This window comes from Herpailurus yagouaroundi, unplaced genomic scaffold, assembly GCF_014898765.1.
Source record: "Herpailurus yagouaroundi ecotype Mexico unplaced genomic scaffold, PumYag 250, whole genome shotgun sequence".
NCBI classification, from domain to species: Eukaryota; Metazoa; Chordata; class Mammalia; order Carnivora; family Felidae; genus Herpailurus; species Herpailurus yagouaroundi.
The window spans coordinates 10394389-10420629 of record NW_024412467.1 but is presented as its reverse complement, the minus strand read 5'-3'; the positions used below and the strand labels follow the sequence as shown (position 1 = coordinate 10420629).

At 44.7% G+C, this 26241-nt stretch overlaps 2 protein-coding genes across 6 annotated transcripts in view; both read left to right on the top strand.

Moving 5' to 3' along the window:
• The window catches only part of MYLIP (myosin regulatory light chain interacting protein), a 21074-nt gene extending 721 nt beyond the window's left edge, over window positions 1–20353 (top strand). The window contains exons 2-7 of one of the 3 annotated variants that reach the window (XM_040460704.1): window positions 891–1081; window positions 12712–12897; window positions 14629–14826; window positions 15323–15415; window positions 16468–16849; window positions 18784–20353. In XM_040460704.1, coding sequence (XP_040316638.1) covers window positions 891–1081; window positions 12712–12897; window positions 14629–14826; window positions 15323–15415; window positions 16468–16849; window positions 18784–18873 — 1140 coding nt within the window. In that variant the 3' untranslated portion in view covers window positions 18874–20353. Of the gene's footprint in view, window positions 1–890; window positions 1082–12711; window positions 12898–14628; window positions 14827–15322; window positions 15488–16428; window positions 16850–18783 lie in introns of all 3 variants that reach the window. The other 2 variants (XM_040460703.1, XM_040460702.1) reach the window with 2 other exon arrangements.
• A 457-nt stretch (window positions 20354–20810) lies between these two features.
• On the top strand, window positions 20811–24752 carry LOC121020496 (uncharacterized). 3 transcript variants are annotated; one of them, XM_040460551.1, is made up of 3 exons: window positions 23429–23736; window positions 24008–24069; window positions 24269–24752. In XM_040460551.1, exons 1-3 carry the CDS (start codon window positions 23538–23540, stop codon window positions 24626–24628), a joined length of 621 nt encoding a protein of 206 aa, XP_040316485.1. In that variant the 5' UTR covers window positions 23429–23537; the 3' UTR covers window positions 24629–24752. The 3 variants fall into 3 exon arrangements, 1 of the variants encoding a protein (XP_040316485.1); XR_005786161.1 differs by lacking the exon at window positions 23429–23736 and adding an exon at window positions 20811–23412 and having other exon boundaries at window positions 24008–24752; XR_005786162.1 differs by having other exon boundaries at window positions 23429–24158.
• The last annotated feature ends 1489 nt before the right edge of the window (window positions 24753–26241 follow it).

The window sequence follows — 26241 nt, the reverse complement described above, 5'->3', positions numbered from 1 at the left end:
AGCAGCCACCTCATCTCGGGACTCGGGTGGCGCTGCCAGGCCCCGCGTCCCGGAAGAAGGCGGTCCAGCCCACCTGCCGCAGGTGTGTGCATGATGCCGCCTTTTGGGTCCCCGCGGGGCCTGGCAGCGCCACCCGAGTCCCGAGATGAGGTGGCTGCTGGCCGGCGCTGGTCCCTGGGGTTGCTTGGCAGACAAGCCCGGCCCTTGTCTCTTGCTGCTTCTGAAATGGACCGTTCACCTGCACCTGCCGGTTTGCGGGGCTCGAGAGGACCTTGGGTTTTTGGTCATCCACCCCTCCGTTGTCTTTAAAGCTCGTGTTTCCTAAGGAGTAAAGAAGAATGGTTCCAAACAGTGCATATGGGTATGACAGACAGCAAATTTGATCTCCAGTGGGACGCCATGCCCTGAAAACCCCCCCAGACCTGAGATGTTTGGAAAACCTCTTTTAACAAGCTTCGCTGACACTTGTGGCGTGTTTCCTCGGCGTGTTTGTTTTTTTGGAGTCCAGATGGTTAAAATTGTCCAGATAATCTGCCAGATCAGCTGTGCAGATTGTGCTGGTGGAGGGAATTCCCGTGATGGGAATAAGAGGGAAAATACCCCGTAGATTCCTTTCCTCAGCCTTTCTGGAAGGCTAGTTTTAAGGACTCCTTTTTCTCTACTGCAATCGACCATCTCCTCGGTGTTAACCGAAGCACAAGCCTCACTATTAGTGTAGGAACACTGGAAGCTTAGAACTTTGTTGTTACAGCTTTAAGGCAGGAATTGTAACACCTTCCTTGAACTTTGCAAAAAGTAGGCAGGGATCTTAGACCCAGATGGAGTCCTTGAGTTTTGCTTTGACTACATGGACTGTTTGCTCATCCATGCTGCATTCATTTTTGTTTTAGGTGTGCAGGCGGTTGGGAATTATAGAAGTTGATTATTTTGGACTGCAGTTTACGGGTAGCAAAGGTGAAAGTTTATGGCTAAATCTGAGAAATCGGATCTCCCAGCAGATGGATGGGCTAGCCCCTTACCGGCTCAAACTGAGAGTCAAGTTCTTCGTGGAACCTCATCTCATCTTACAGGAGCAGACTAGGTAAAGTGATGCTGAACTAAACCAATGTCAACCAGACCTTTGATTCCGTTGAGAAAGGGCCGTTGCACCTCCCCAGAGATGTTCACAGGCAAATTTGTTTGCTGCAGAGTGAGTTGGTTCATAACTGAGAAGTTTTGCACGGCACAGCCCTTTTGTCGAGGTGAACAGGGAGCCGCCTAGTTGGCCTGGGGTACATTTTCTAGCTCTTCCTGTGGTTTTTCTTGTCTTTATAAACAACGAGGGAGCAGGGTTGAAGTCTTACTAACACTCAGGATCAGTGCCACGGCACAGGAGGGAAAAAAATTAGAAACCCAACTGACTTCCTGATAGCAGCATCTAATGCCCGATAGTAACCTCTGTCTCGGCAGTGTTAATACAGGTCATTGTAGACTGTTCTAACAGAAAGCAGGAAACAGTTCCTCTTGGGTTACTTAAACTTAGTCAACTTCAGCCTAGTGTCAGATTACAATATGCAGCAAAGAGCTCTGTCCCACTTAATGCAGATTTCTTTTTTTAACTTTTTACATTTCTTGAAAACTTAGTAAGAAAACTTTGTAAGGTGTAGCCAATCTCCAGCCCACAAACATGTTTACACGTGATTGTTTAGACTGTTAAATTTATCTTCTAGAAAACCACCAGCAGTGGTAGGCACCTAGGGCATACGGTTTCCTTTTTCCAACAGAAATGTTTTCTCTCCTGGACTGACTAATACTTCTCAAGGATGAGCCAAATTAGGAAAGTAGTGTTCAGTATTTATTGCTGAAATGCAAGAGACCTAAATTTTAGAGTGGCATGTAAACAAACAAACAAACAATGACCAAAAAGAAAAAAAATGACTTTTAAACACAACAAACTCTGGGTCTAAATTCTAGTATTTTTCATAATCCTTTGGTTTGGAAAGTTGCCCTTACACATGAGAAATGTGAGTGTGACAATCTTGAGTAATGGTAAGTGAGCAAAACCCTTTAAGAGTTGTTAGCATGTGGTTTGTTTGTTTACTTAAGAACTGATAGAAACATCTTTTGAGATACTATTTGAATTGAAAATCTCTCCTTGTTGCTGCACTTTCAAAGGTGAAGGAGATGTTCAATTTTTTTTTGTTTTCTGAGACAAGCTAGTATATTGAATTCTCAGTGCTCCTGAAAATGTCTTGAAAAATATTCACATGATTGCATGTTTAAGGATGTCTTAGCTGTGTATATTGATCAGAATAAGTTGGTTTTGGGGGGGGGGGGTTGTTTGGTTTTGGGTATTTGTCTAACTTAAAGCTGATTTGTGAAAGTTTCCACTGTGCCCTTCAGTGTGATAAATTGGAATAGAGTAAAAGGATACAGAAACACACGTATATATTATAACATATTGGAGTTTTCATTGTGTGGTTCTGTCATGATTTCGCAATAATTTCTGGGCCTCCAGAGGCAAATCCATTTTGATGATACAAATTTATTTTTTAAACCTGCAGAGGCTTAGAGGACCAAATACATCATTTAAACAAAGGCTGCGGTCATAATAGTATGATACATTTATATTATGAATGGTTACAGACTTTAAAATTTGCCACTAGATGGTCTTTACCTGTGCTTTTTTTTTTGCAAGTGAGTTAATAACCATTATCAAGTCCATTTTATTTATGCAAGATATTCTGTGAATTAGAATTGAAATAAAATTTCCTGTTACATTGACTCAATTGAATTTAACTCCTGAGACTCATGCCTCATAGCACTCTGAGAAGGCACATACCTAGTTAGCCCAGGTAATTTTAATTGATCTTAGTTCCTTTTGAAATCTTATTGAAAAATCAGTGTGATCTAAGTAAGCATTTGACTTGCTTTTAAAATATTGGCGAATATTACTTGTTTTCAGGAGGTTTGCCCAAAATGCAGAATTTGAAGAAAATGCCTCCTCAAGTTTATACAGCATTCTGCTTTTAATAGCTAAAGCGATTTGTAATTAGCATTTGTGCCTTTTCATTAGGATGAGAAGTTGTCCTGGGTCCAAAAAAGTCACAATTAGCGTTGTTTTTATGTACATGATACAACAGAGCACAATTACTTATTTTCCCTAGCGTCATGTTAGCCAGATAAAGCTGGCTGGTAAACTTTTTGATGTTTAACAGTTCATTATAAAATATTTATGTAAAATGCCGTGAAAATAAAATAGATCTGCGTGTGTTGTCCGTAAGCCCAGCTTTGCCAGTTCGGTTATGAGTGGTGATTTTGTACCATCTCAAAGTCAAGTCATGAGGGTACGTTTAGTAGACTGAAAAGTGTCTGGACAGTTTATTAAATGGGGCTGAAATATCCTGGCCAAATTGGCCTCTGTGGAGAATTAAAGCAATGTACTCACAGTAGAGCTGGTCTAAGTGGGGGCAGTGAATCTGTTAGTTTGCAAGAGACTAGGGAGGCTGCTGGGGAATAGGCTGGAGGGCCTGTTTGTAACTGGAGACTGGGGGGGGAGGGCGGCGGTGGAGGGGGGAGCCGAGGTGGGGGGCGGCAGAGGCCCTGCATTCTCAGTGCAGCCCAGCCCCCAACTACCAGGGTATACAGACTTCCAAGACTGAGTACCCGCCCCCCCACCCCACTTCATTTCTCTTAAAAGGCCAAGAAGAGCTTGTCTCTAAAATCCCCTCTAGCAGTAATTTTTTTTCCTTTGCTTCTGCTTCCCCTCTATTTTCCTTCACGTTTCCCTAAGTATATTTTTCCGAAAACAAAAAACAAAAAACACCCAACTGTATCACATGTCTGCTTAGATTGATACAGTTAATCTGGGCTCTGATTTGGCCTAATTTTAGATTCTTTACCCAGATTATTACGTTTGCCTTTGAATGAGGGTCTGGAAAGTAACCAGAGTCTTGTCCAGACTCAGCTGGCACACTTGAGAGACAGAGGCAAGCAGGTATATCCAGCAGATGTTTGCCATGCTGTGCATTGAAACTAAAAGTGAAACTAATGTATTCTGGAAGTAGATCTGAAATAATAATGATCTTTGAAATTCTTGCCTTTCAGAGGCTCTCAGTTAGTCACAGCAATTCAGACCAGATTTTGTCAACATTTTCACAGCCAGAGGTTAGAGAATTATATGCTTCATCTTCAGAGATGGTGATCATACCATCCACGGCCAATAAAATCTGTTTCTCCGGAACTTTGCCGCATTTTAGCAGAGTTCTGTGGTCTTTGCACTCGGGCTTCGTTAAGACTCAACGACACCCGAATTCTTTCCCAGAAATCAGCCTCAATACAAGGGTTCCATGAGTCCTGAACTAACTGTTCAGGGAGATGCTGTAATGCTGAGCGTAGAGTCTCATCAAGATTTCAGTGATGCGAGTGAGGGGTGTTGAGTTTGACTTGTCCCTTGTTAAATCCTGCCGTCTCCCAGGCTCCACTCATTCATCACTCCTTTGAAAAGCATCCGCTGGGCCCTGCTCAGGAGACTGAAGTGTCCCAAGGCATCACGTAGCTTTCCTTTATAGCATCTAATGAGCGTATAATGCTACTGTTTACCTATGTGACAATTTGTTTATTGTCAGCTACTCTAATAATTTAAATTCATGAAGCAGGGGACTGATCAACATCGTATCTCCAGAGTCTAGCAAGTGCCTGGTGCATAAACATTTGGTGAAACAATGAATTAAGAAATTAGAGATAAATAGAGATGGAGTTAACGGACACAGATAATATGAGTTTTCTTAGTGAACTGATGTTCGCCAGTTTGCTTCTATGAACTGAAAAGTTTAAGACTATCTGAGAGACGTGTCACCGTTAAAAAATGTATTGTAGGGATTATTCTCTGTTAAGGATTTGCTCAGTGCTTGCATTCTTTTGCTTCCTTCCTTCAGCCTCTCCACTTCACCCCAAGCCATTTGTTTCTTGTGGCTGTTAGTTCTCATCTAAAATAAACTACCACTTGCCTGGACCTTCTGTGAAGTTCAGATAGTTTTCAAGCTAGAGGCTCTCTTAAATCTAATTTTCAACCAATTTATAGGTTCTAAGCACTTCCTAAACCCAATTTTTCCCTTCCTCGCAACAAAAATCACTTAGATGTCAAGATCTAGAGAAGATAGCACCGTTGAAATCCACAGAGCAAATGCCACATGCAACCATGGGCAGATTTGAGGTGGTAATCTTGAATGTGTTCCGACCGAATCATACGGATCTCAGCCAGGGCCTGCAATGATGTTCGAGATCTTTCAACACATTGTCACTGTTGGTAAAGGTTGCTTAACATAATTTACCTTTTAGGATTCACGATGGGTAGGATGTCACAACAATATTTATCTGCTATAAAGGTGTCACTGTGTTTTATATATCAACTCTGTGCCTAAGAGTAGAATGGCACATTCCCTTTGTTTTTTTTTGTTTTTTTTAATGACCAAACTCAAAATAGGCCCCAGGAAAGTAAGACAAACTTGTATATTGTTTCCAGAAAGAATTGATTAGATTTCTGAATTCTAATTTATCTATTAACTCTTTCTTTTTGCTCAGAGTGTGGGCTGTTTGCATTATTGTCTGTTTATTTTAGCCACAGATCTCCCATCTGGGCACATTCAGTATCTTCATCAGTGTCTCGTACTTGTATATTTGTATGAAGGATCCAAAGAACATTATTGATTTTTCATGCAACCCAAGTGAACTTTTAATTTTAAATATGTAGTTTTAAATAAAACTTGACTCTTTAGATGGCACATAGGGTCAGACTCCAGGGGCACCAGGCACACTTATTCTCTGAGTCCTGCCCCCACTGTAGCCTGCCTCCAGACCTCTCCTCAATCTAGAATGGCACTCACCACAATCTAGACCCTTGGGAGAGATTGTAGCTAACACTTTTAAACTACACGATTGCTGGATTGTTGCTTGCCTGGGTCAGGTATCTGTTGTGAGCGAGTAATCCTGTTTTTTCCAAGTGCTTCTGGTGTGGGTTGTCCTCGCTTTTGATGTTGGGGATTTCCCTTACCCCCCCCACTCCTGTATTTTTAAATGCTTTGGAACCTTAGGAAAAGCGAATTTGTCCATGGTTCCCATTTTGCATTTGGGGCTTTGAGAAGGATTCCCTTAAGCTGAATAGAGACTTGGCTTGGTCATTACTTGGCCATGACTCTTTCTCAGTTGCAAGCCTTCCATGGAGTGGAAGAGATCTGATAGTTCATTTGAGGTGTAAGAAGCTATTCATTTGAATTCTTAACCTTGACCCTAAGGATTTTCACTAGTGTTATTTCCTCAACCTCTTATGAAAATTTCCAAACATGCAGGTAAGTTGAAGATTTTCGCAGTGAACACCAATACCCCCATCTAGATTCTACTGTTAACCACTTAATCAGTTTAATATACTTGCTTTATCACACGTTTATTTCTGATGCTTTTCAAAATAAGTTGTGGATACATACACTTCCCCCTAAATACTTCAGTATGCATATCATTAAGTAGAGCTCCATATTTGTCTACAGTTCTTTTTTTTTTCTTTTGATAAAATATTTACATATGATGAAATGCACAGAATCCTAATTATACCGTTTGCTGAGTTTTAACAAACAGATGTGTCTGTTTAAACAAAATCCTTATTAAGATGTAGAATATTACCGGCACTCCAGAAAGTTCCCTCAGGCCCATCTGCAGTCAGTCCTCGCCCCCCGCCTTCCCTCCCGCCCCTCCACAAACAGGGTTTGTTTTTCCAGCATAGATCTACTTCACACACATGGAAGCACGCAGTGTCTGGCTTCTTTTGTTCATTATGTATTTTTTAGAGATTCATCATACTGATGTATATCGATGGCTTGTTCATTGCTAGATAGTATTTCACCCTACGAATATACTACTGTGTGTTGACCCGTCCTTCTATTGATGAACACCTGTTTTCCAGCTATTGTGAGTAAAGCCGCTGTGAACATTGCAAGTACAATCTTTTGTAGACCTGTATCTTCATTTCTCTTGAGTAAATCTAAGAATGGGAAAGCTGGATCGCAGAGGAGGTGGTTGTTTAGTTTTGTTTTTAACTTTTTTTTAATGTTTATTTTTGAGAGAGAGAGTGAGTGCAAGAGTGTGAGGGAGGGAGGGGCAGAGAGAGAGGGAGACACAGAATCCAAAGCAGACTCCAGTCTCTGAGCTGTCAGCACAGAGTCCGACGCAGGGCTCAAACCCATGAACCATGAGATCATGACCTGAGCTGAAGTCGGACACTTAACCGACTGAGCCACCCAGGTGCACTGGATTTGTCTCTCTTGATCAATAATGTCAAACACTTTTGTCACGTGCTTATTGACCTTTCCTACATCTTCTTTTGTGAAGTATCTATTCAGGTCATTTACCCATTTTTACCGAGTTGTTACCTTTGTTTTTGAGCCATACCTATTCTTTATATATACCAGTTCTTTGTCAGAGATACGTCTTGTAAATGTATTTTCTCCTGGGGCTTGCCTGTTTTCTTAATGCCTTTTGATGAGTAGAAATGTTTGATGTTGGTCAAGTCTAATGTATCAGTTTTTTTCCCTTATGATTCTTGCTGTGTCCTGAGAAACCTTGGCCTACCTTCCTCCCCCCAAGTCATGGAGCTATTCTCCAATGTGTCCTAAAAGTGTTGGGGCGCCTGGGTGGCGCAGTCGGTTAAGCGTCCGACTTCAGCCAGGTCACGATCTCGCGGTCCGTGAGTTCGAGCCCCGCGTCAGGCTCTGGGCTGATGGCTCAGAGCCTGGAGCCTGTTTCCAATTCTGTGTCTCCCTCTCTCTCTGCCCCTCCCCCGTTCATGCTCTGTCTCTCTCTATCCCAAAAATAAATAAACGTTGAAAAAAAAAATTAAAAAAAAAAGTGTTAACGGTTTTAACTTTTACGTTTAGGCCTACAGGGCATCAGGAACTGCTTTTTGTTTCGGTGGAATTTAAGATACAAAACAAAAACATGTATAGTAATTTTTTCTTATTTGATAGTTTTTTTTAGGTTTTTATCCAGTAATCTCTACACCCAGTGTAGGGCTCGGATTCATGATCCCAAGATCAAGAGTCACATGCTCTACCAACTGAGCCAGCCAGGTGTCCCCTTTTTCTATTCGATAGTTTTTAAATGTGATTTGGTAGTTAGTTTGGTTTAAAACAAACTGATGTGGTTAAATGGCTCATTGGACTGAGGCAGACACACTCCGGGATGATCTCAGAGGGGGTCTAACTGGGTGGGGAACACACCAGCCATTACCAACGGATGGGATGGCCAGGTTCAGTGAGTCAGATCTCGGGAAGAAATGCTGTTCATAGATTCTTAGCCATTTGAAAGATGTTTTAGGTTAGTTACTTAAATGCGGAGTCTAATAGTGAATGTGGATATAGTTGATTTACATTTGTGTCACAAGAAAGTTCTTCAAAATGATGTCACTGGGAAGATACTGGAGGGCAGTGATTGGGCATAACTGCCTATGGTGGACAGGTCAGTGACTCCCGTTGGTTTGCAGAAGGTTCTGCTTTGATTATCAGATGATTTCTTTATGAGACAAATCAGTGTTCAGGGGACAGTTCTCTGCTTACAGTCGTTAAAACATAAATGACCTAACTGTATTCCTTAAAACTATGGAAAGGAATTAATTTTTACAGTAGAGGAAATTTGAGGTACTCTGAAACAAATGTATTAAGGATATGTATTTTTAATGAGACTGGGGCGTTTCCGTCATACTGTTTGTTTTCAAATCTTCCATAAGGCTACAACACGTGGGAGTTCATTTCTACCCATGATGCAAAGTTAGCCAGAATGTTTCACTTTGGGCCTCCAACCAATCCACTCGTCGACCGGATCCACTTTCTTAGTAACTGAGTAAAACCTTGAACAACCGGGCAGCCAGAATAGAAAATGCAGTTTGAGCCTATGTCTGCAGGACATATTCACAGACATTTACTTAAGACAAAGAAGTTTTTTTTCCCCAAAGGCCTTCTGTTTGTGATTCTAGCATGTAGCCTCCAGTGAATTAGATAGGTCTACCGCTTTTGATCTTTAGATAAAAAAACTAAAAAAAATTCACTGCAGGCAAGACCTCTTTGTCCACATCTGCTTGTTTTGATATTATCAGTAACCTTTCACCCACTTTACAAAAAAAAAAAAAAAAAAAAGGGATGGGGAAGAATCCATGAACCAGACAAGTTACAGAGCAGATGGTTCAAGAGAAAATGATTGGGGAAAAAAATACTTGTTTCAAAATCACCCCAGGGGCCCCTGGGTGGCTCAGTCGGTTAAGCGTCCGACTTCAGCTCAGGTCATGATCTCACAGTTCACGAGATTTAGCCCCGCGTCGGGCTCTGTGCTGATGGCTCAGAGCCTGGATCCTGCTTCGGATTCTGTGTCTCCCTCTCTCTCTCTGCCCCCCGCCCCATGTTGTCTCTGTCTCTCAAAAATAAATAAACATTTAAAAAAAAAATCACCCCACTAACTGTTGAGCCATCCCTGGATTCCTTATCGGAACGTCTCCAAGCTCTGTCATCTTCCCTGTTAGAAAGAGCACGTTAGAGTCTGCTGATGGCTCACCACAGCTGGTGACCTTTGCTGTCACTGCTCCATGGTGCCGTTCTCCTAGAGAACATAAAAATTTGTCACCCAAAAGCCAGTTTGTGTCTGGAGTTAACTGGGATAGGGATATGCACCTTCACACGAAAAAGCTGTAAGTTCCATCTAAAAAAGGATCTATCAGATATGTTCATACTGTAACCCCAGGGTAGGGCTTGGCACAGAGGCAATGAATGACAAATATTTGTTGACTCAAAACGAAAAGGTTGTTTTATAGCCATGAAATTGGCAAAATGCAGGAAGAACCGTATCGGAGAGTTGACGTAAATAGTAAAGGGGAGGATTCTTCCACTCACAGGGTATCGATTGCATTTCGGCCTAGAATGTGGAGTACGTACAAAAGGCCGGTTGTTCTCCTCCGTTTAAAAAATTCTGACCCACAGGCCTAGAAAAGATTGGCGTTCGGTCTCACCCTGCTGACCACCTGTTCATACTCTGTTACTGCTTTTTTGCCTGATTTCGGCAGCTGCCTCTCCAGAAGTGGGTGTGGACAGTTTGGAAAAAGAAATCGGATAGACTTAGCAAGTCTTCTGTTGCAGGCTACACACAACTCTTTCATAAAGCAGAAGACTAGTCTCTAGGTTGATCGTGGGGCAATACGTGAAAAGACCTTTCCACACGAGCAGAGATCAGATTTAGGAGACTTGTTTTTTGGATTCCCCCTTAAAATCCTACAGCACACCATTTCTTCTTTAAGCACATATTCAGATTTGTGTCTCCTACAAACACAGATGCGTTCACCAAGATGAAGTTTACCAAATGGTCATCTAAAAAAGGCTTTCGAAGGCCAAAGCCGCATCGTGACGCCGACACCCCGTGGGGAATACCCGCTCTCCGCTGCTCAGAAAGCTGTTTCAGAACGAGTTATTTTCGTGCTTATTTCTTTGCCCCAGTAGGGACCCCCTCCTCAGTTTAGCAGCGTGTCAGAAATACTTTAAAGACTAACAGATGTTTGGGTTAATAAAAACCATGCTTCTCTCCTTTCAGTGCTGTTATGCATTCTTACCGTGATTTCTTCATCGGGGCTCTTGATAAAGACAACCCTGCAGTATTTGGCGGAGTGTGATCATTTTAAATATTTCTTTATCATTCTAGAACACACAAAACATTGAATTCAAACATCTCTTCAAGGAAGATTAACGGCTCTTGCCTGCCTGACATTGTGAGACTGTCCGTAGAGCCCCTCCTTGTGTGTCTCAGCCCCTCTTCCCTTGGCTTTTCTTTCACTGCTCATGTTGTTCCCTCCACCGGGGACGTCAGACGTTAAGACGAGAGTATAAATAAAAGCATAAAAGCAGTGTTAAGGATACCCAGCTCAAGCGGGAAGCTGGGCTTACGAGCCCTATTCAGAGCAGTGTTAGAGCTTTACTGCTGGTCGTAATTCAGTTGTTAGTGGAAGGAATATTGTGGCATTTAAGCAAGTTTGAGAGGCTATAACAAGTCATCAAAGGAAGGTTATACCTGTACGTTTGCCAGAGACCAATTTTATAATCTAGACTGGCCTGTCGCAGTTTGGATACTCCGTCGAGAATCTTGGCGGAGCTGGATTGGCAGGCAACCTACGTGGAGTTTCGTAGGAGTTTCTAAGTCTGACGTACCTCATAGTGACCGGAGCGTAGTATCATATGCGACTGGGGCAGGCACACAAGGACTGCAACTTAGGCAGGGAAAGAAACTGACCACAGGCAATGTGCAGTTTTACGTCCATTCGTAGAGCTCTGTGGTGCCAGGGACACTTAAGACATCCACTTATGTGCAGCTAACTGTGGTAGAAAATCAGAATATGTCAAATACTGTAAGAGAGGAATAAACAGCTTGCAGGTGATGTGGACAAAAAGGTATCTAAATGAGGGGACAAAAAGAATACCCCGCAGGACACAGGGAACAGCCAAGACGAGAGTCGTGGAGACATGAGCGTGCTTGGCCTTCCCAGGAAGAGGAATTGTCCCTTTCCCAGAGCACAGTGGCTGGAGGGAATGGTGGATTGTGTGGCTGGACATTGGGGGCCACACCCACAGAAGCTTGGGTACATGCCAACAGCACGCTTCTTCGGCAAACAGTCGGGATCCCTCGAAGGATTTTTTATTTATTTTAATGTTTATTTTTGAGAGAGACGGCACGAGCAGGGGAGGGGCAGAGAGAGGGGGAGACACAGAATCCGAAGCAGATTTCAGGCTCTGAGCTGTCGGCACAGAGCCCGACGTGGGGCTGGAACTCACGAACCGTGAGATCATGACCTGAGCTGAAGTGGGGCGCTTAACCCAGGCACCCCTCCCTTGAAGGATTTTGAGCGGAGAGATGGCAAGCTTATCCCAGAAGAAAGTAGCTTGGAAGGTAAATTAGCAGAGTCGAGAGAGATCAGCTTTGGGGAGATTGTAAATTCTCTGACAGTTGAGAGCCACAAGTAGGACATCTGAGGTAAAAATGGGAAGAGTGTAACTGGATTTAAGGAGTTTTCAGAGACAGAAAGTAGATGGGAATAAAATGAAGAATCAAAAGTGGGTCTTGGGGTAAAATAATAAACGAGTCTCTGGTTTTCACTGGGAGAAAAGTGGGTTTGGGAAGGAAAACAGTGAGTTTGGTTTTTGAACAGTGAAATTAGGATACTGAACATCCAAGTGGAGACGTCTGTGAGCAGTTGGACATCTGAATATGATGCTTACAGAGGTTGGGGCAAAGACTAGAGATTTGGGGGTCATTTGAATAAAGGTGAGGATCTAAGATACCAAGTCCATGTCAAGATCAAGTTTATGTGAACAGAATTTCTTTAAAAAAAAATGAAATGCGGGAACCTCTGTGAGATTATTTTGTATGTGCTAAATTGAATATTCCTGAGCTTGTCTCACATTTGTTTTGTCTGAGTTACGCTTTTTATTCCGGAGAAATGAAAGTCCTTAGATTTATTTTGCCTTCATACTAAAAACAAAAAAAAAAAAAAAAAAAAATGTTTTTTAGTGGTGAGCGTTTTCAGGGTGGCTTTTTAAGTGACTGTGTGTTCCTTACCGAAAAGGGATTGTGAGATTGCACATCAAGCTAGTCCCCCGGTTGAGCTTGACATCAGGCTAGTCCCCAGGGTAACCTCATTGTCACATTGCTTTGCAGGCATATCTTTTTCTTGCATATCAAGGAGACCCTCCTGGCCGGCCACCTCCAGTGTTCCCCGGAGCAGGCAGTGGAACTCAGTGCCCTCCTGGCCCAAACCAAGTTCGGAGACTATAATCAGAACACTGCCAAGTACAGCTACGAGGAGCTCTGTGCAAAGGAACTCTCCAGTGCCACCTTGAACAGGTGAGGCTGCTGTGGAGGTGACTGTTTACATTCATAGATCTAGTGAATTTATACATATTTCCCAAAGAATATGAATCTACGGTATATATACAGATATTTGGTAAGGTTAAGACTAGGCCATTACCCAGTTTAGCCAAGTTGTTTTCTAAAGAGTCTCAGCCTTCCTTCTGAGAGATTTACAGGCACAAAATAATCCACCTAAATCGATGCCCTTATATAAAATGCTATGGAACGGGAATTTTTTAAATCTCTGAACTCTTAAGAATGCAAATCTCTGGGTGGCTCAGTCGGTTAAGTGGCCGACTTCTGCTCAGGTCATGATCTCATGGTTCGTGGGTTCGAGCCCCAAGTTGGGCTTTGTGCTGACAGCTCAGAGCCTGGAGCCTGCTTCCCATTCTGTGTCTCCCTCTCTCTCTGCCCCTCCCCTGCTCCTGCTCTCTCTCCCAAAAATAAACATTAAAAAAAAAAATCTAAAAATGCAGGTCTCTTCAAAAGTCTGTCATGTCTATTAGAATTTTCTTCATCCCAGCAAAGACTAAACAAAGAGGCCAAAATAAGTGTTATCTTAGTTATCTGTTCTTGGGGGACAAGTTACCCCAAAACTTAGTGGCTTAATAACTACATATCACACTCCTGTGGGTCAGGAATCTGGCCATGGCTTGACTGGGTTCTCTGGATCAAGACCTTTCACGAGGCTGCAGGCAGGCTGTTGGTAGAGTTCAGTGTCATCTGAAGGCTCAGCCGAAGGAGGGGTCCCCTTCCACATTGACTCTTGTGGCGTGTTGGCAGGGCCTTATTCCCTCACCGCATGGGCCTCTCGAAGGGGCTGTTTCATAACGAGGTGGCTGGCTCCCCCCAGGACCAGCAGTCCAAGTCAGAGCAAGAGAGAACACCCAAGACAGAGGTCAGTGTCTTTTTAGAACTTAATCTCAGAAGTGACATCTCACCACTTTTGCCATATTCTGTTCATTAGAAGCAAGTTATGAATCCAGCCAGTGATCAACACAACAGGCACTCAGCACTCAGGTGAAGGGATTCGCACAAGAGTGTGAATACCAGGAGGTGGGGATCTTCAAGGACTATGTTGGAGGCTGTCTGCCGCAGTAGACAGAATAAATCCTGCCGATGATCTAATCAACCCCTTAGAATGCTATATATATATTTTTAATGTTTGTTTCTTTTTGAGGTGGGTGGGGAGAATGAGTGGGGGAGGGACAGAGAGAAAGAAGGAGACACAGAATTAGAAGCAGGTTCCAGGCTCTGAGCCATCAGCACAGAGCCCAGTGCAGGGCTTGAACTCACAAACCGCGAGATCATGACCTGAACCAAAGCTGGACACTTAACTGACCCGACTGTGCCACCCAGACGCCCCTAAAATGCTATATTATAATGAAACTTACAAAGTAGACCCTTGCACGAGAAGTACCTACATACAAAACATCTCATGTATATTTTTAGAGATTTTCCATAATTCTTCCAATTCACCCCTATCCGGCCTCTCCACTTGCTTTTTTACTAAAATGTCTAATAGTTGAGATCTGGAGCAGTGTCTTAGAAGTATATTATTACAAATTTGTTAAACAAATGAAATATCATTGCTATATCACTTTAAGTGTTACACATAAATGGCAGTGTCTGTATGATTCACTAGGGAAAATGATACAGATTTCCTCTCTAAGGACCACATGCGTTAATCTGCCCACGCCTCTCTGCCCTTTTGGCATCCTGCAGCATTGTGGCAAAGCATAAGGAGCTGGAGGGGACCAGCCAGGCTTCTGCCGAATACCAGGTGTTACAAATCGTGTCCACGATGGAAAACTATGGCATAGAGTGGCATTCCGTGAGGGACAGTGAAGGGCAGAAACTCCTCATCGGGGTTGGACCTGAAGGAATCTCCATTTGCAAAGACGACTTTTGCCCAATTAATAGGTAACGTACCTACGTCTTCCATTTTGTTTCAGCCCCGAATGTGCATATATCCCTTTGTAGCTCTGATTATTAAAATAGATAAAACTGGAAAGGGATTTGCTAGACAATTAGTTATCCTTTGGGGATGAAATGTTTCATTTTGGGTATGTATATTAATTTGAGTCAGGCCTCGATAACCATTGAATTACTCTTTAAACTACAAACTCAAGTGTATTGATGTGGCAGAGTTAATATTTTTTAAGTACGTTCACTGCTGTAAAACTCGCGTTTCCACCTACACACACGTGTGCGCGCACACGCGCATCACTCCCAACACTTTTCTCCACAACTGGTTTCCAACGCGCCTCTATGACTAGGGAGCCAAGTGCTTACTAGGAGTCCTAGAGCGATCTGATTCTACTGCGGGGTCCTGAGCACAGGAGAGTCCTACGAAAGGGCACACACCATGACGGGCCTCTCCTTCCGGGCTTGCTCACCTTCTCGTCCCGTGTTTCAGGATTGCTTACCCGGTGGTCCAGATGGCCACCCAGTCGGGGAAGAACGTGTACTTGACCGTCACCAAGGAGTCCGGAAACAGCGTCGTGCTCTTGTTCAAGATGATCAGCACCAGGGCCGCCAGCGGGCTCTACCGAGCGATAACGGAGACGCACGCTTTCTACAGGCACGTAGCGCTCCGTCCCCACAGCCCGAGCGTCTGTCTGCAGCTCTAAGTTTTCAGGTGCCACCAAGGGGCCTACGGTTTCTGGTATCGCCGTGTCCACGAATCTTGGTCAGAATTCAAGAAATCCACCGCTCTCGAACATTTTGTTCATTCTATTCTGCGTGGTGGTGGGGGCCTTCTCAACGTGGTGCTGCTTTTACCACAGAACGTGCGTGGGAGTGAGCTGCACAGACCCCTTCCCCCCGCTTCTCTTGCCTTCTTTCCTCACGGCAGCTCCTCTCCCGGGAGCTCTGAGTGGTTGGACCCGTCCCACGACGGCTTTAACGCATCCCCACAGGATGACCTAACCGTCCTTGTGGGGGAGCCGCTATCCCGATTCCTCACTCCGTAGTACAAGGATTTTTTTTTTTTTTTTTTTTTTTTTTTTTTTTACTGACAGTAGCAATACCCTCGTTTCAGAAGGTGCTTTAAGGTAGACTTGTGATTTGACCCAAATATTTGAGAAATTGAAGCTAAGAAATTTAATTGCCATCTTAACCTTTTTTTATGTTAAGGTAGATACACAAATCTTGGAGCAGAATGGAAAATTTGTAGAAATTTTTAACATAAAAGCCAGGACTTGAAAGAAGAAAATGTCCTTTTTTCCTCGCCACAAGCTGTTTTTGATGACTGCTTGTGTCCCCGGAGGTGAGGGCGCGCGCTCACTGTTTCTGCGTTTATCACTCCTTCGTCAAGGTCCTTTGGGGACACTGGAGAAACCCGGAGGTAGAATCATGAAAATGTTTAGCACAGATACCACTGGAAGAATTTACTTGCAGGCATGCACACAAGAATATAAATGTCTGCTGCCACAGAATATTCTCATTCACGGCAGCATTTGAAGGTCTGAGTCACAGAAGTGCCCGGGCTTGTAGGTATTGACGTGCCGCGTCTCCCTGCAGGTGCGACACGGTGACCAGCGCCGTCATGATGCAGTACAGCCGAGACCTGAAGGGCCACTTGGCGTCTCTGTTTCTGAATGAGAATATCAACCTCGGCAAGAAGTACGTCTTCGATATCAAAAGAACGTCTAAGGAGGTGTACGACCACGCCAGGAGAGCCCTGTACAACGCCGGCGTCGTGGACCTCGTTTCGAGAAGCGACCCCAGCCCTCCGAACTCCCCGCTCAAGTCCTCAGACAGCGGCCTGAACTGCACCAGCTGTGAGGGCCTCAGCTGCCAGCAGACCAGGGCGCTCCAGGAGAAGCTGCGGAAGCTGAAGGAGGCCATGCTGTGCATGGTGTGCTGCGAGGAGGAGATCAACTCCGCCTTCTGCCCCTGCGGCCACACTGTGTGCTGTGAGGGCTGCGCCGCCCAGCTGCAGGTGAGGGGTGCTCGGCGGCCCTCCCCTGGCGGGCGGGCTCTCTCCCCGCTGTGACCGGGGTTCCTGAGCGCCTGCTGTGTGCCAGGTGCAAGCCGGAGGGCCCCGCCACGCCCGGCTAGGGTCCCCGCGTTCGGGGACCCCAGAGGTGTTGCTCTAAGGGGACATTTTGGATCGCCGTAGTATTTGCCACAGTGTAACTGCCGTAAACCGTAGGCTTTTTTCAGGTTCTGGGAACGAGGCTCAGATTCACAGGGCAGCGCGTCTTAGTCAGTGGGGTGACCGGGGGCTAGAACCCAGGCCTCCCGACCACTGGTTCAGGACTTGCAGCTTCCATTTGTGTGTCTTCCCGCTTCCCAACGCTTAGGATGGTTTTTGTTTTGTTTCGTTTTTTAAGTTTGTTTATTCTTATTTTTTTAATTAAAAAAATTTTTTTAAGTTCATTTATTTATTTTGAGAGAGGGAGAGTTGAGGAGCAGAGAGAGGGAGAGAGAGAATCCCAAGCGGGCTCTGTGCTGTCAGCACAGGGCCCAACACAGGGCTCCAACCCACAAACTGAGATCATGACCTGAGCCGAAATCCAGAGTCAGAAGCTTAACCGACTGGGCCACCCAGCCTCCTCAGGAGGATGGTCTTTATTATTTACTTAAAATACTTGAAAAAGAATACTTAAGAGGTTTTAGTTATAGCTACCTTGTAGTTATCCATGGGTGGATTGTTTGCTCTGTGATTATCTGTGATTAATTTTCTTTGATGGCTCCATATGCCTCTAGGGGGCATCTTGGATTGGCCTTTAGTAAGTCAAACTAATTTTAATATCAGTACAAAAAATAAAAGTCATGTATGTTTTCCTTTCTTGCACCTTACGTTTCCTCTTACAATAATTTTTTCTGTTCGTTTTCATTTCTAAGAACTGTTTGCTTAATGTCAGTGTGGTTTTATTTAAAAGAAGCCCTCAATACATTTAAAAATTTTTAAATAGTAGGAGGGGAGGCGCCTGGGTGGCTCAGTCAGTTAAGCGTCTGACTTCATCTCAGGTCACGATCTCACAGTTCACGGGTTCAAGCCCCGCATCAGGCTCTGTGCTGACAGCTCGGAGCCTGGAGCCTGCTTCGGATTCTGTGTCTCCCTCTCTCTCTGCCCCTCCCCGACTCATGCTCTGTCTCCCTCTCAAAAATAAATAAAACATTTTTAAAAATAAATTTAAAAAAGCCCTAAATATCTAGTCCTTCAAAAGATGCTAATTTCAGAACTATTTTTAGGGTCCTATAATGAGCCATCAGGAAGGATGCCTTTGTCTTTCTGAAGAGTAGATCGTTCTACTACAAGGAGTTATTTCTCCAGAAGCGGTCACAGATTTGCCTTTTTCCGCCCACTTGGTCTGATCCCCATGCCTAAGGCTCCCCTGTGGTGGGGGGGGGGGGGGGCTGGGGGGGAAAGGGGGGGGAGGGACAGTGCTTGCTGAGAAGCCAGCCGGGGATGTGGCGCTGTGACCTGCGACTTGGAGCAGAGCCATGTTCACTGGCCACATGGCATTAACCCAGTGATGCTGGCCTGAGTCCGCCAGCCGCCCAGACTCCGGAAGGGTCTCAGATTTCCTGCCTCACTGCCAGAAGGGGTTACAGTCGGCCCCTGGAGGGACCACAGCCTTCTTGCACGGCAGTAGCTCTTCAGCAGCCACTCGTTGTGCCTGGTTTAGCGCGTGACTGCAAACCTAACTAATTGCCTGCACTTCATACTTTTCCCCAGTATTCTGAGCCCCTTGTAAGGTATAGAATTTCAAGCCCGTTAGAAAACAAAGATCTCTACCAGTGGAGAGCTAGAAATAATTGTGACCACCACTTACTAGCAAACGGAACAGAGTAGGCGCCACACGTGAAACTGAAGACCCATCCTTGAAGGTGTCCTAACAAATACTGTTGGCTTCTCTTTTCCAGTCCTGTCCGGTCTGCAGGTCGCGGGTGGAACACGTGCAACACGTCTACCTACCGACCCACACCAGTCTCCTCAACCTCACCGTGATCTGACGTGTCGTGCACTTAACTGGACAAGCCACGTTTCCGTGAACTGCACTATTACTTAAACTAAAAAACGATCGTGGAGAAAATAAGTACTCTGACACCCATCTGCCATGCAGTGTTTAAAAAAGAAAAAAAAAAAAAAAAGGAAGACTCAAAAGAATATTCCTCCCCATCAAAACAAACCATGCGTAGAATCCGCACCTGCAGTGGTGGGGACCAGGAAGGGTTCTGGGACACAGACATGTTCCTTGGGCTCATTCTTCTTATGACCAAGTAAAGGAATAAGTCAAATCTTTGATGTCAGTTAAGTGGCAGCATAGCCAAAAAGTTGGGTACCCTTTAGGAAAGGATATTGTTAAGTCTCCTTAATGTATCCCAAGGTAAGTTTCCTACTTGCAGCAAATTTTGTAAGAATTCGTTTTAAGAATTTACTTGGTTCTTTTTGTACGGTCATGGAGCTCTGAACATTTTAATAGGAAATTTTTCTTAAGGAAACCGTCATTTTAATGTCATTTCTGTTTTTATAACTTGGTCGAGAATGATCGGAAGGCAAACAGGCGCAAAGATCAATTCTGCGACTTGTAAAAGGTTGATCACCAGGTTGCCCGATGTAAACCGGTCTGGCTGGTAGAAAACCGGTCACTCAGTGTGCACGGCTTCCTCTTCCCTCCCCGTCTCCTCACCCCCACGTCTTGCGATTTATAAGACGCTACCGGTCTGGTAAGAAGATTTCTGTGGAGCAGTCCTCACTCCTTGGGCTCTTGAGTTGGTGGAGTAGATTATTTAAGTTGAAGAGGGAACCCACGTTCCTCGGAAAGCCAAGTGTTGCTCGCGGAGATGAAGCTTCCCGGTGTACAAACCGGGGGGTTCTCCACTTCTCCCCAAAACTCCAGCTTCATCCGGTGGGGTCGCTTTTGCTTGAGCCATCGAGCCTTTACAGCCTTATCATAGGTATCTTAGAGATTGTATGCTTTTTGTTTCTGGTTTTGTTTTTTTTTTTTGTAAGTGCTTACGTATTAACGTTCAGTTGTCCCCTCCCTACATCTCAGAGGGGTTTGGAGCTTCTTCGTTTCTTTGTTCTTAATCAAGTTATCCACTCCCACTTGGGCATTTTGGACGCTGGTCAGCTTGTGGGTTTTCTAGGACGTCGGGACACCTAGATGACCTTATTGGGTGCAATACTAGCTAAGTTAAAGCTAGGAACCTACACTGTCACTTTACTGAGATTTCCGAGTATACTTTTCATATTGCCTTAATGTAGCAGTAATGTGTTTATGCATTTGTTTCTTTGCACAGACATTTTGTCAAATATTAAAACTCTACTTTTTTATGGCACATATTAGCATATAAGCCTTTATTCCAAGAGGTATTTATTTTTTCACTTGTAAAAAAAAAAAAATAATGTTTCCACATAAAGAACTCTGTTATATCCTCAAGGACTTCTGTCTTTTGTATTCAGGATAATAAAGACTTTAAAGCAAACATGGCTGTTGGAGTCATCACAGTTTTTGTCATTGAAGCCAGTTGTCTTCACTAAAAAAAAAGCATTGGTGACATCACGCTTGGTATCTATTGTGGTCATATATGGAAAACTTGAAAACGTTGGGGGTATTGGCTCTAATCGAGAACATTCATCCACTTATTCACTCCTCTGCTTTCTGGTCTAGGGTTGAAATGTAGGTGAAAACGGAGTAATCTATGTAAGCAGATGCAAAGTAAAAATTGGGGATGGGACCAGAAGGTGTTGGAGGAGAGGAATGGCAGAAGTGGAAGGTAACAATTTAATTTTTTAATGTTTATTTTTGAGAGCGAGCACGAGTGGGGGAGGGGCAGAGAGCGAGGGAGACACAGAACCCGAAGCAGGCTCCAGGCTCCGAGCTCTCAGCACAGAGCCCGAGGCGGGGCTCAAACCCAAGAACTGTGAGATTATGACCTGAGCCAAAGTCAGACGATTAACCGACTGAGCCACCCAGGCGCCCCTGGAAGGTAACGATTTAGACCCAGATGATGCAGCTAGTCAGTTGCCTGGACAGATGAGTACCTGTCGGGGTCTGAACAGTAACGGTCTCGGGGACAGACTCTGGGAATATACTTTGTGGGATGCCTCGCTGCTGCTGCTGGGATCTGCTGTAAGTATGCCCAGGTGTGCTCATTTGTGCTGCTGGGTGTCGTCTAGAACGCGGCACGTTATATATGTAACTGATGATTAGCTGTAGCAGTTGAAGGATGTGATTTCAACTGCAACAGAAGTTCAGTCCGGCACAAGTAGGATCATTTCCAGAAAATAACCTTTTAAAAATTGAGAGATGGGCATTTATTTTCTACGATTCCTGTACCTGATTCAGTCTTCCGTCGATTTCTAGCAATCCTTCGTTCATTGAGTACGTAAGTTATTCTTGCATGCTGGAAATTTAACGAGGATCAAGACGTGATTCATCTGTCACTACTTCACATAGGTTAAATACTCAAAATCAGAAGACTATGAGGAGGAGCTGTGGCAGGGTCAAGGCGCTGGAGTAGCTAGAAGGGGGCATAAAACATGGCAGTCAATAGGAGGTCCAGGGTTCTGGGAAAGAGTGGGTCTATTTTGAGAAGTGAGGAGATGCTACAAGTTCCCAGACCATAGTGAGCCGTGGACACGTGTGAGACAAGCATGTGGACCTTATAGGTGGAGGCCAACGCACGTTGGGTGGCGTGTGAAATAACAGGATGGTGCTGGAGGAGGAGGCTGGGTCAGAGAAGCATTGTGGTCTTGTATTTTCAGTGGGAGGGCATGGGTAGGCATAGAGGAGACGGCCATGGAGAGGCTGAGTTAAACAATATGGCAGAAGGGCGTCGCTGTGGCTCAGTTGGTTGAGCGTCCACCTCTTGATTTCGGCTCAGGTCACAATCTCACAGTCGTGGGATCGAGTCTCACGTTGGGCTCTGCACTGAGCGTGAAGCCTGCTTAAGATTCTCTCTCTCTCTCAAATAAAAATGAAACGGCAGAGAGGAATAAATGGAGAGACTGAAGCCTCAAGAGGCTGTTCTGTCAAAAGACACAAGTTACAAGGGTTACAAGTCCATCCAGTGCTGTCAGTGAGGAGCCCAAGGCAGGTCCTGAGCCCACGAACCACGAGATCATGACCTGAGCTGAAACCAAGAGTCAATCACTTAACCGCCTGAGCCACCCAGGCACCTCAGGCCAAAGCTTTAGTACAGTTCTCCCAAGCAGTGGAAGAAAGCCTCGATGGAGTTTGAGTATAATCACCATCTAAGACAAAAGGCAGCCGTTTTTGTCTTTCTCCTTGCTTATCACGAGTGCCTTCTCGCAGAACTTCTAAAACACCACAGATGACTTTTATTCATGTTTGCAGAGTCTCTTTGAAATGGGTTTGTTTAAAGACTGCAAGATATTAAAGAGTTAGCCCTATGCCTTTTAAAACCGAAACTGCGTCAGGAGCACCCAAACGACACACATTTAACACACGTGCTCGTGGCTTAAAGAAAAAATTCATTCCAAGCAAACGCTGAACACCCGCTGTTCATAAAGCTTGCACGAACGCTGAGGAGGAGAAAAACCTTGAAGGCGTGAGGATGCTATCAGGGAGCGATTCTTCTAGTTGCGAAGAAAATTCCTACACGTGTTTATGAAGCAGATGAATGGTTCTAAGACCAAAAATAATAATCCGTAGGCATATGTGTGTATAGACCTCTATTACACGTATATTACATATATATGTATTCTTACCATTTTTCCTCCCTGATCCTGCTGAATACTTAGATCGTTGTAGGCTGGGTGAGTTGGGGAAGGCTTTTTGAAGTAGGTAAGTTGTTCTTTGTGTTGAAGTGAGTACAGAATTTAGGTTGGCGGGAAGGAAAATAAAGCTGAAGAATGGGGAAGAGCCCATGGGTGAGAAGCACAGGGTACGAGGAACAGAGAGGGAGAAGCGGAGCCAGTTCATGAAGAGCCTTGACTTGCTGGAATAAAGGTTTTAAGTTTGATTTGGTAAGTGTGTAAAAGCTGTAGTGAGGTCTTTCTTCCTCTGTTGATTCGCCCAGCTTTTTATTCATTAACTTGGACATCGATTTAGCAGCTCGGCAAATATTTATTAAGCACCTAGGATAGATCAAGCTCTCTCTTACAGGCCTGGAGCGGTGGTTCTCAACCAGGGGCCCTTTTCTCTCCCCGCAGGAGGCCACGGGCAATGTCTGGAGATGGTTTTAATTGTCACACTGGCGATGGGGTGCTACTTGCATTTAGGGAGTGGGGGTCAGGGGTGATTCCCACAACAAGGAATTTTCAGCCCCGGATGTCAATGGTGCTGCTGTTGAGAAACCCTGGGCTAGAAGGTACAAATGTCAGAGAGAAAGCCCTTGCCCTCTAGGGTTACCAGGGGGAGGGGACACCATAAGCTAATAATTCCAGCACACTAAGGTCCACAGTGAAAAGAGTACTGGGTTATTTTGAAAGGGCAGGACACCATGCCATCGATTCTGTTTGGGGTTGGAAAGATTTCTGGAAGAAAGTCACATTGGAGATGAACCTTCAAAGATGAGTTCAAGGTTGGTTTCCCGGACGGGAAAGGTGGGTGGGAGGAGGTTGTTCAAAAAGGTGGCCTGTCTGGGACCTAGCGGGTGGCTTGGTGTAATTGGAATTCCAGGTCTGTGGTGGGATGGATTGAGGCCCAATGGTGAGAGATGACGTTAGGTTGGGGCATAACACATCCAGGAGGGTGCCATGGGCCCCGCCCATCCCTACCCCAGCCCTACTTGATAAGAAGGTCAATGTGCACAAAGGTCACACAAAGGAACCTAAAAGTAGCTGGGTTCTGGGATTCTGTTCACACCACTCTCGTCTGCAGATTTTATTTCCGCATCTGGGCTCTGGTAAGTGTGCGTCCTCTGAGCTTTGAGTAAAGGTAATAGCAAAATAGAGCTCTCGCTAATAATTTGCCCTAGAGATGGAAGCTGTCAGATGATCATTCAGAATTTAAAACCTCATTTCAATATTCCTTCAGATGAAGAAAATGGTAAGATAAAAATATAGCAGGGCTTATTAGCACCGCCTTACCCATTTTCCCCCTAAATGGTTAGAACATGCTGCCTTTCCCTGCTCTTTACCTCAGCGTTTCCGTTATTAAAGCTGTCTATTTCTCAGTTCTAAATCCTAGGAGGATTTTCCCCCATGAATTTAACATGACTGACGAAGCCTGCTCCAGGGTAAAACTTTACTGCAAATTATCTAACTCAGACGAGGCCTCGTAATAAAGAGACCGAAAAGGAATCACGGCCCTTTTGTGGCTTCAAATGTGGAGTTACCTTTCTCCTTCACCCCCAATTTCATGATTATGCATAATGGAAGTAGGCCGGCTTTGTAAAAAGATTACACGCAACAAATGTCCTTTGTGTTCAAAACCAGGGCTCCGCTGCTGCATATGGCCAGGAGAGTGTGCGAGTGAGCGGTACGGGGTGGAGGAGAGCCACAAGGCTACCATTTGAAAGCTTCTTCAAGGGCCGTTCCTACACGTGTGGAACGATGCTCACGCATGCTGGGCGGGTACGGCCCTTAGACTCAAGGCAGCACCTTCCGGAATGGTACTCGGGTTATCTATTCGAGTCCAACTCCCTACCGTGTCTGACCATGGCCTTCCTGGGTTTTAGGTGTTCTATAAGCTCTACCAAAGCAAGTGTAACCTCCACAAATGAACCAGTTACACTGGAAAAGGAAACTGGAAGCAGAATTATAAACCTCAGTGCCTCCTCTTTCCCCTCTTTGTAGGAGAACGTGTAAGGTGTACGTACGTAAGGTATAAAATGTAGTATCTAGTCTGGGGGAGCCATGACCTCCCCTCACCTGGGTTTGGTTCCAGACCACCTCACAATAAATGGAATATCACAATCAAGTGAGTCAGATGAATGTTTTGGTTTCCCATATAGAAGTTCTATTAACACCCTACTGTGGTCTATTAAGTGTACAATAGCACATGTCTAAGAAAAACAACGTACCTACCTTCATTTTAAAACACCACTGGGGGGGGCGCCTGGGTGGCTCAGGTTCCAACTCTTGATCTCACCGATACCCACGCTCGAGCCCGGAGTTGGGCTCTGCGCAGGCAGCATGGAGCCTGCTTGGAATTCTCTCTCTCCCTCTCTCTGTCTGCCCCTTCCCCACTTGCTCTCATGCTCTCTCAAAATATATAAACACTAAAAAAAAAATTACCACTAAAATTTGCTAGCTATTATCTGAGCTTTTGACAAGATGCCATCTTTTTGCTGGTGGTGGGTCTGGACTTCACATTGATGGCTGCTGACAGATGGGGTGGCTGTGGCCATTTCTTAATATAGCTGTGAAGTTTGCCATGTCGATTCTTTTTTTCCGTAGTGATTTCTCTGTAGCATGTGATGCCATTTGATAGCATTTGACCCACAAGTAGAACTTCGTTCAGAATTGGACTCCATCCCTGCTTTCAAACCCTGACGCCGCTTTCTCAACTACATTTATATAATATTCTAAACCTTTTGTTGCCATTTCAACCGTCTTCACAGCATCGTCACCAGGAGTCGCTCCATCTCCAGAAGCCACTTTCTTTGCTCGTCCCTAACACACGCTTCCTCATCTGTTCGAGTTTTATTATGAGATTGCAGCCATTCAAACATAAGAATGATGAGAAGTTGGAAATATTGTGAGACTTGCCAGAGAATGTGACGGAGACAAAGTGAGCAAATGCTGTGGGCAAGTGATGTCAGTGGACTGGTTGCCACAAACGTTCCATTTGTAAAAATACGCGATACCCGTGATGCGCAATAAAGCAAAGCAAAAAAACCCAAAAACCCAAAACAAAACGAGGTATGCCTGTAACTGATTCTAGAAAGCCTTTCCTGTCTCCATATCACCGTGATGTTTGAAAGCTCTTTTCCTTTGGAGAAGAAGCGAAGCCTCCCGACAGCTTTCTAATATTTACAGACAGAACTTGAGAATCTTCGGTAGGGTCCCGCTCAGCATGCACAAGGGGAATAAAGGCCCAACGCTAGATGCTAGGCAGTTCCCCTACCCTTCCAGGAATCGGTCTTTTCCATCCCCACCCCATACCTGTGAAGCAGGTGCTCTTTGGGACCTTCTTTATACATAAGGACCAGAAAGATGAAGTGACTTCTCAAGGCCACGGAGCTAGGAAAAGGGAGAACCAGGAGTGTAATTGTGAGGCTGTGATTTATCATAAGAAATATATATATGGTCTTCGTCCTGTTTCTGCCACAGGGCTCCTAAAGCCCTTGGAATTTCCTGAGAGATGAGACTGACCAGGGTGTCTTTTGTCATGTTAATGGCGACCTTTGGAAAGCACCTAAGAATGGGGGGCTGGTTGCCAGGTGACCCAAGCTTGTGATTCCTAC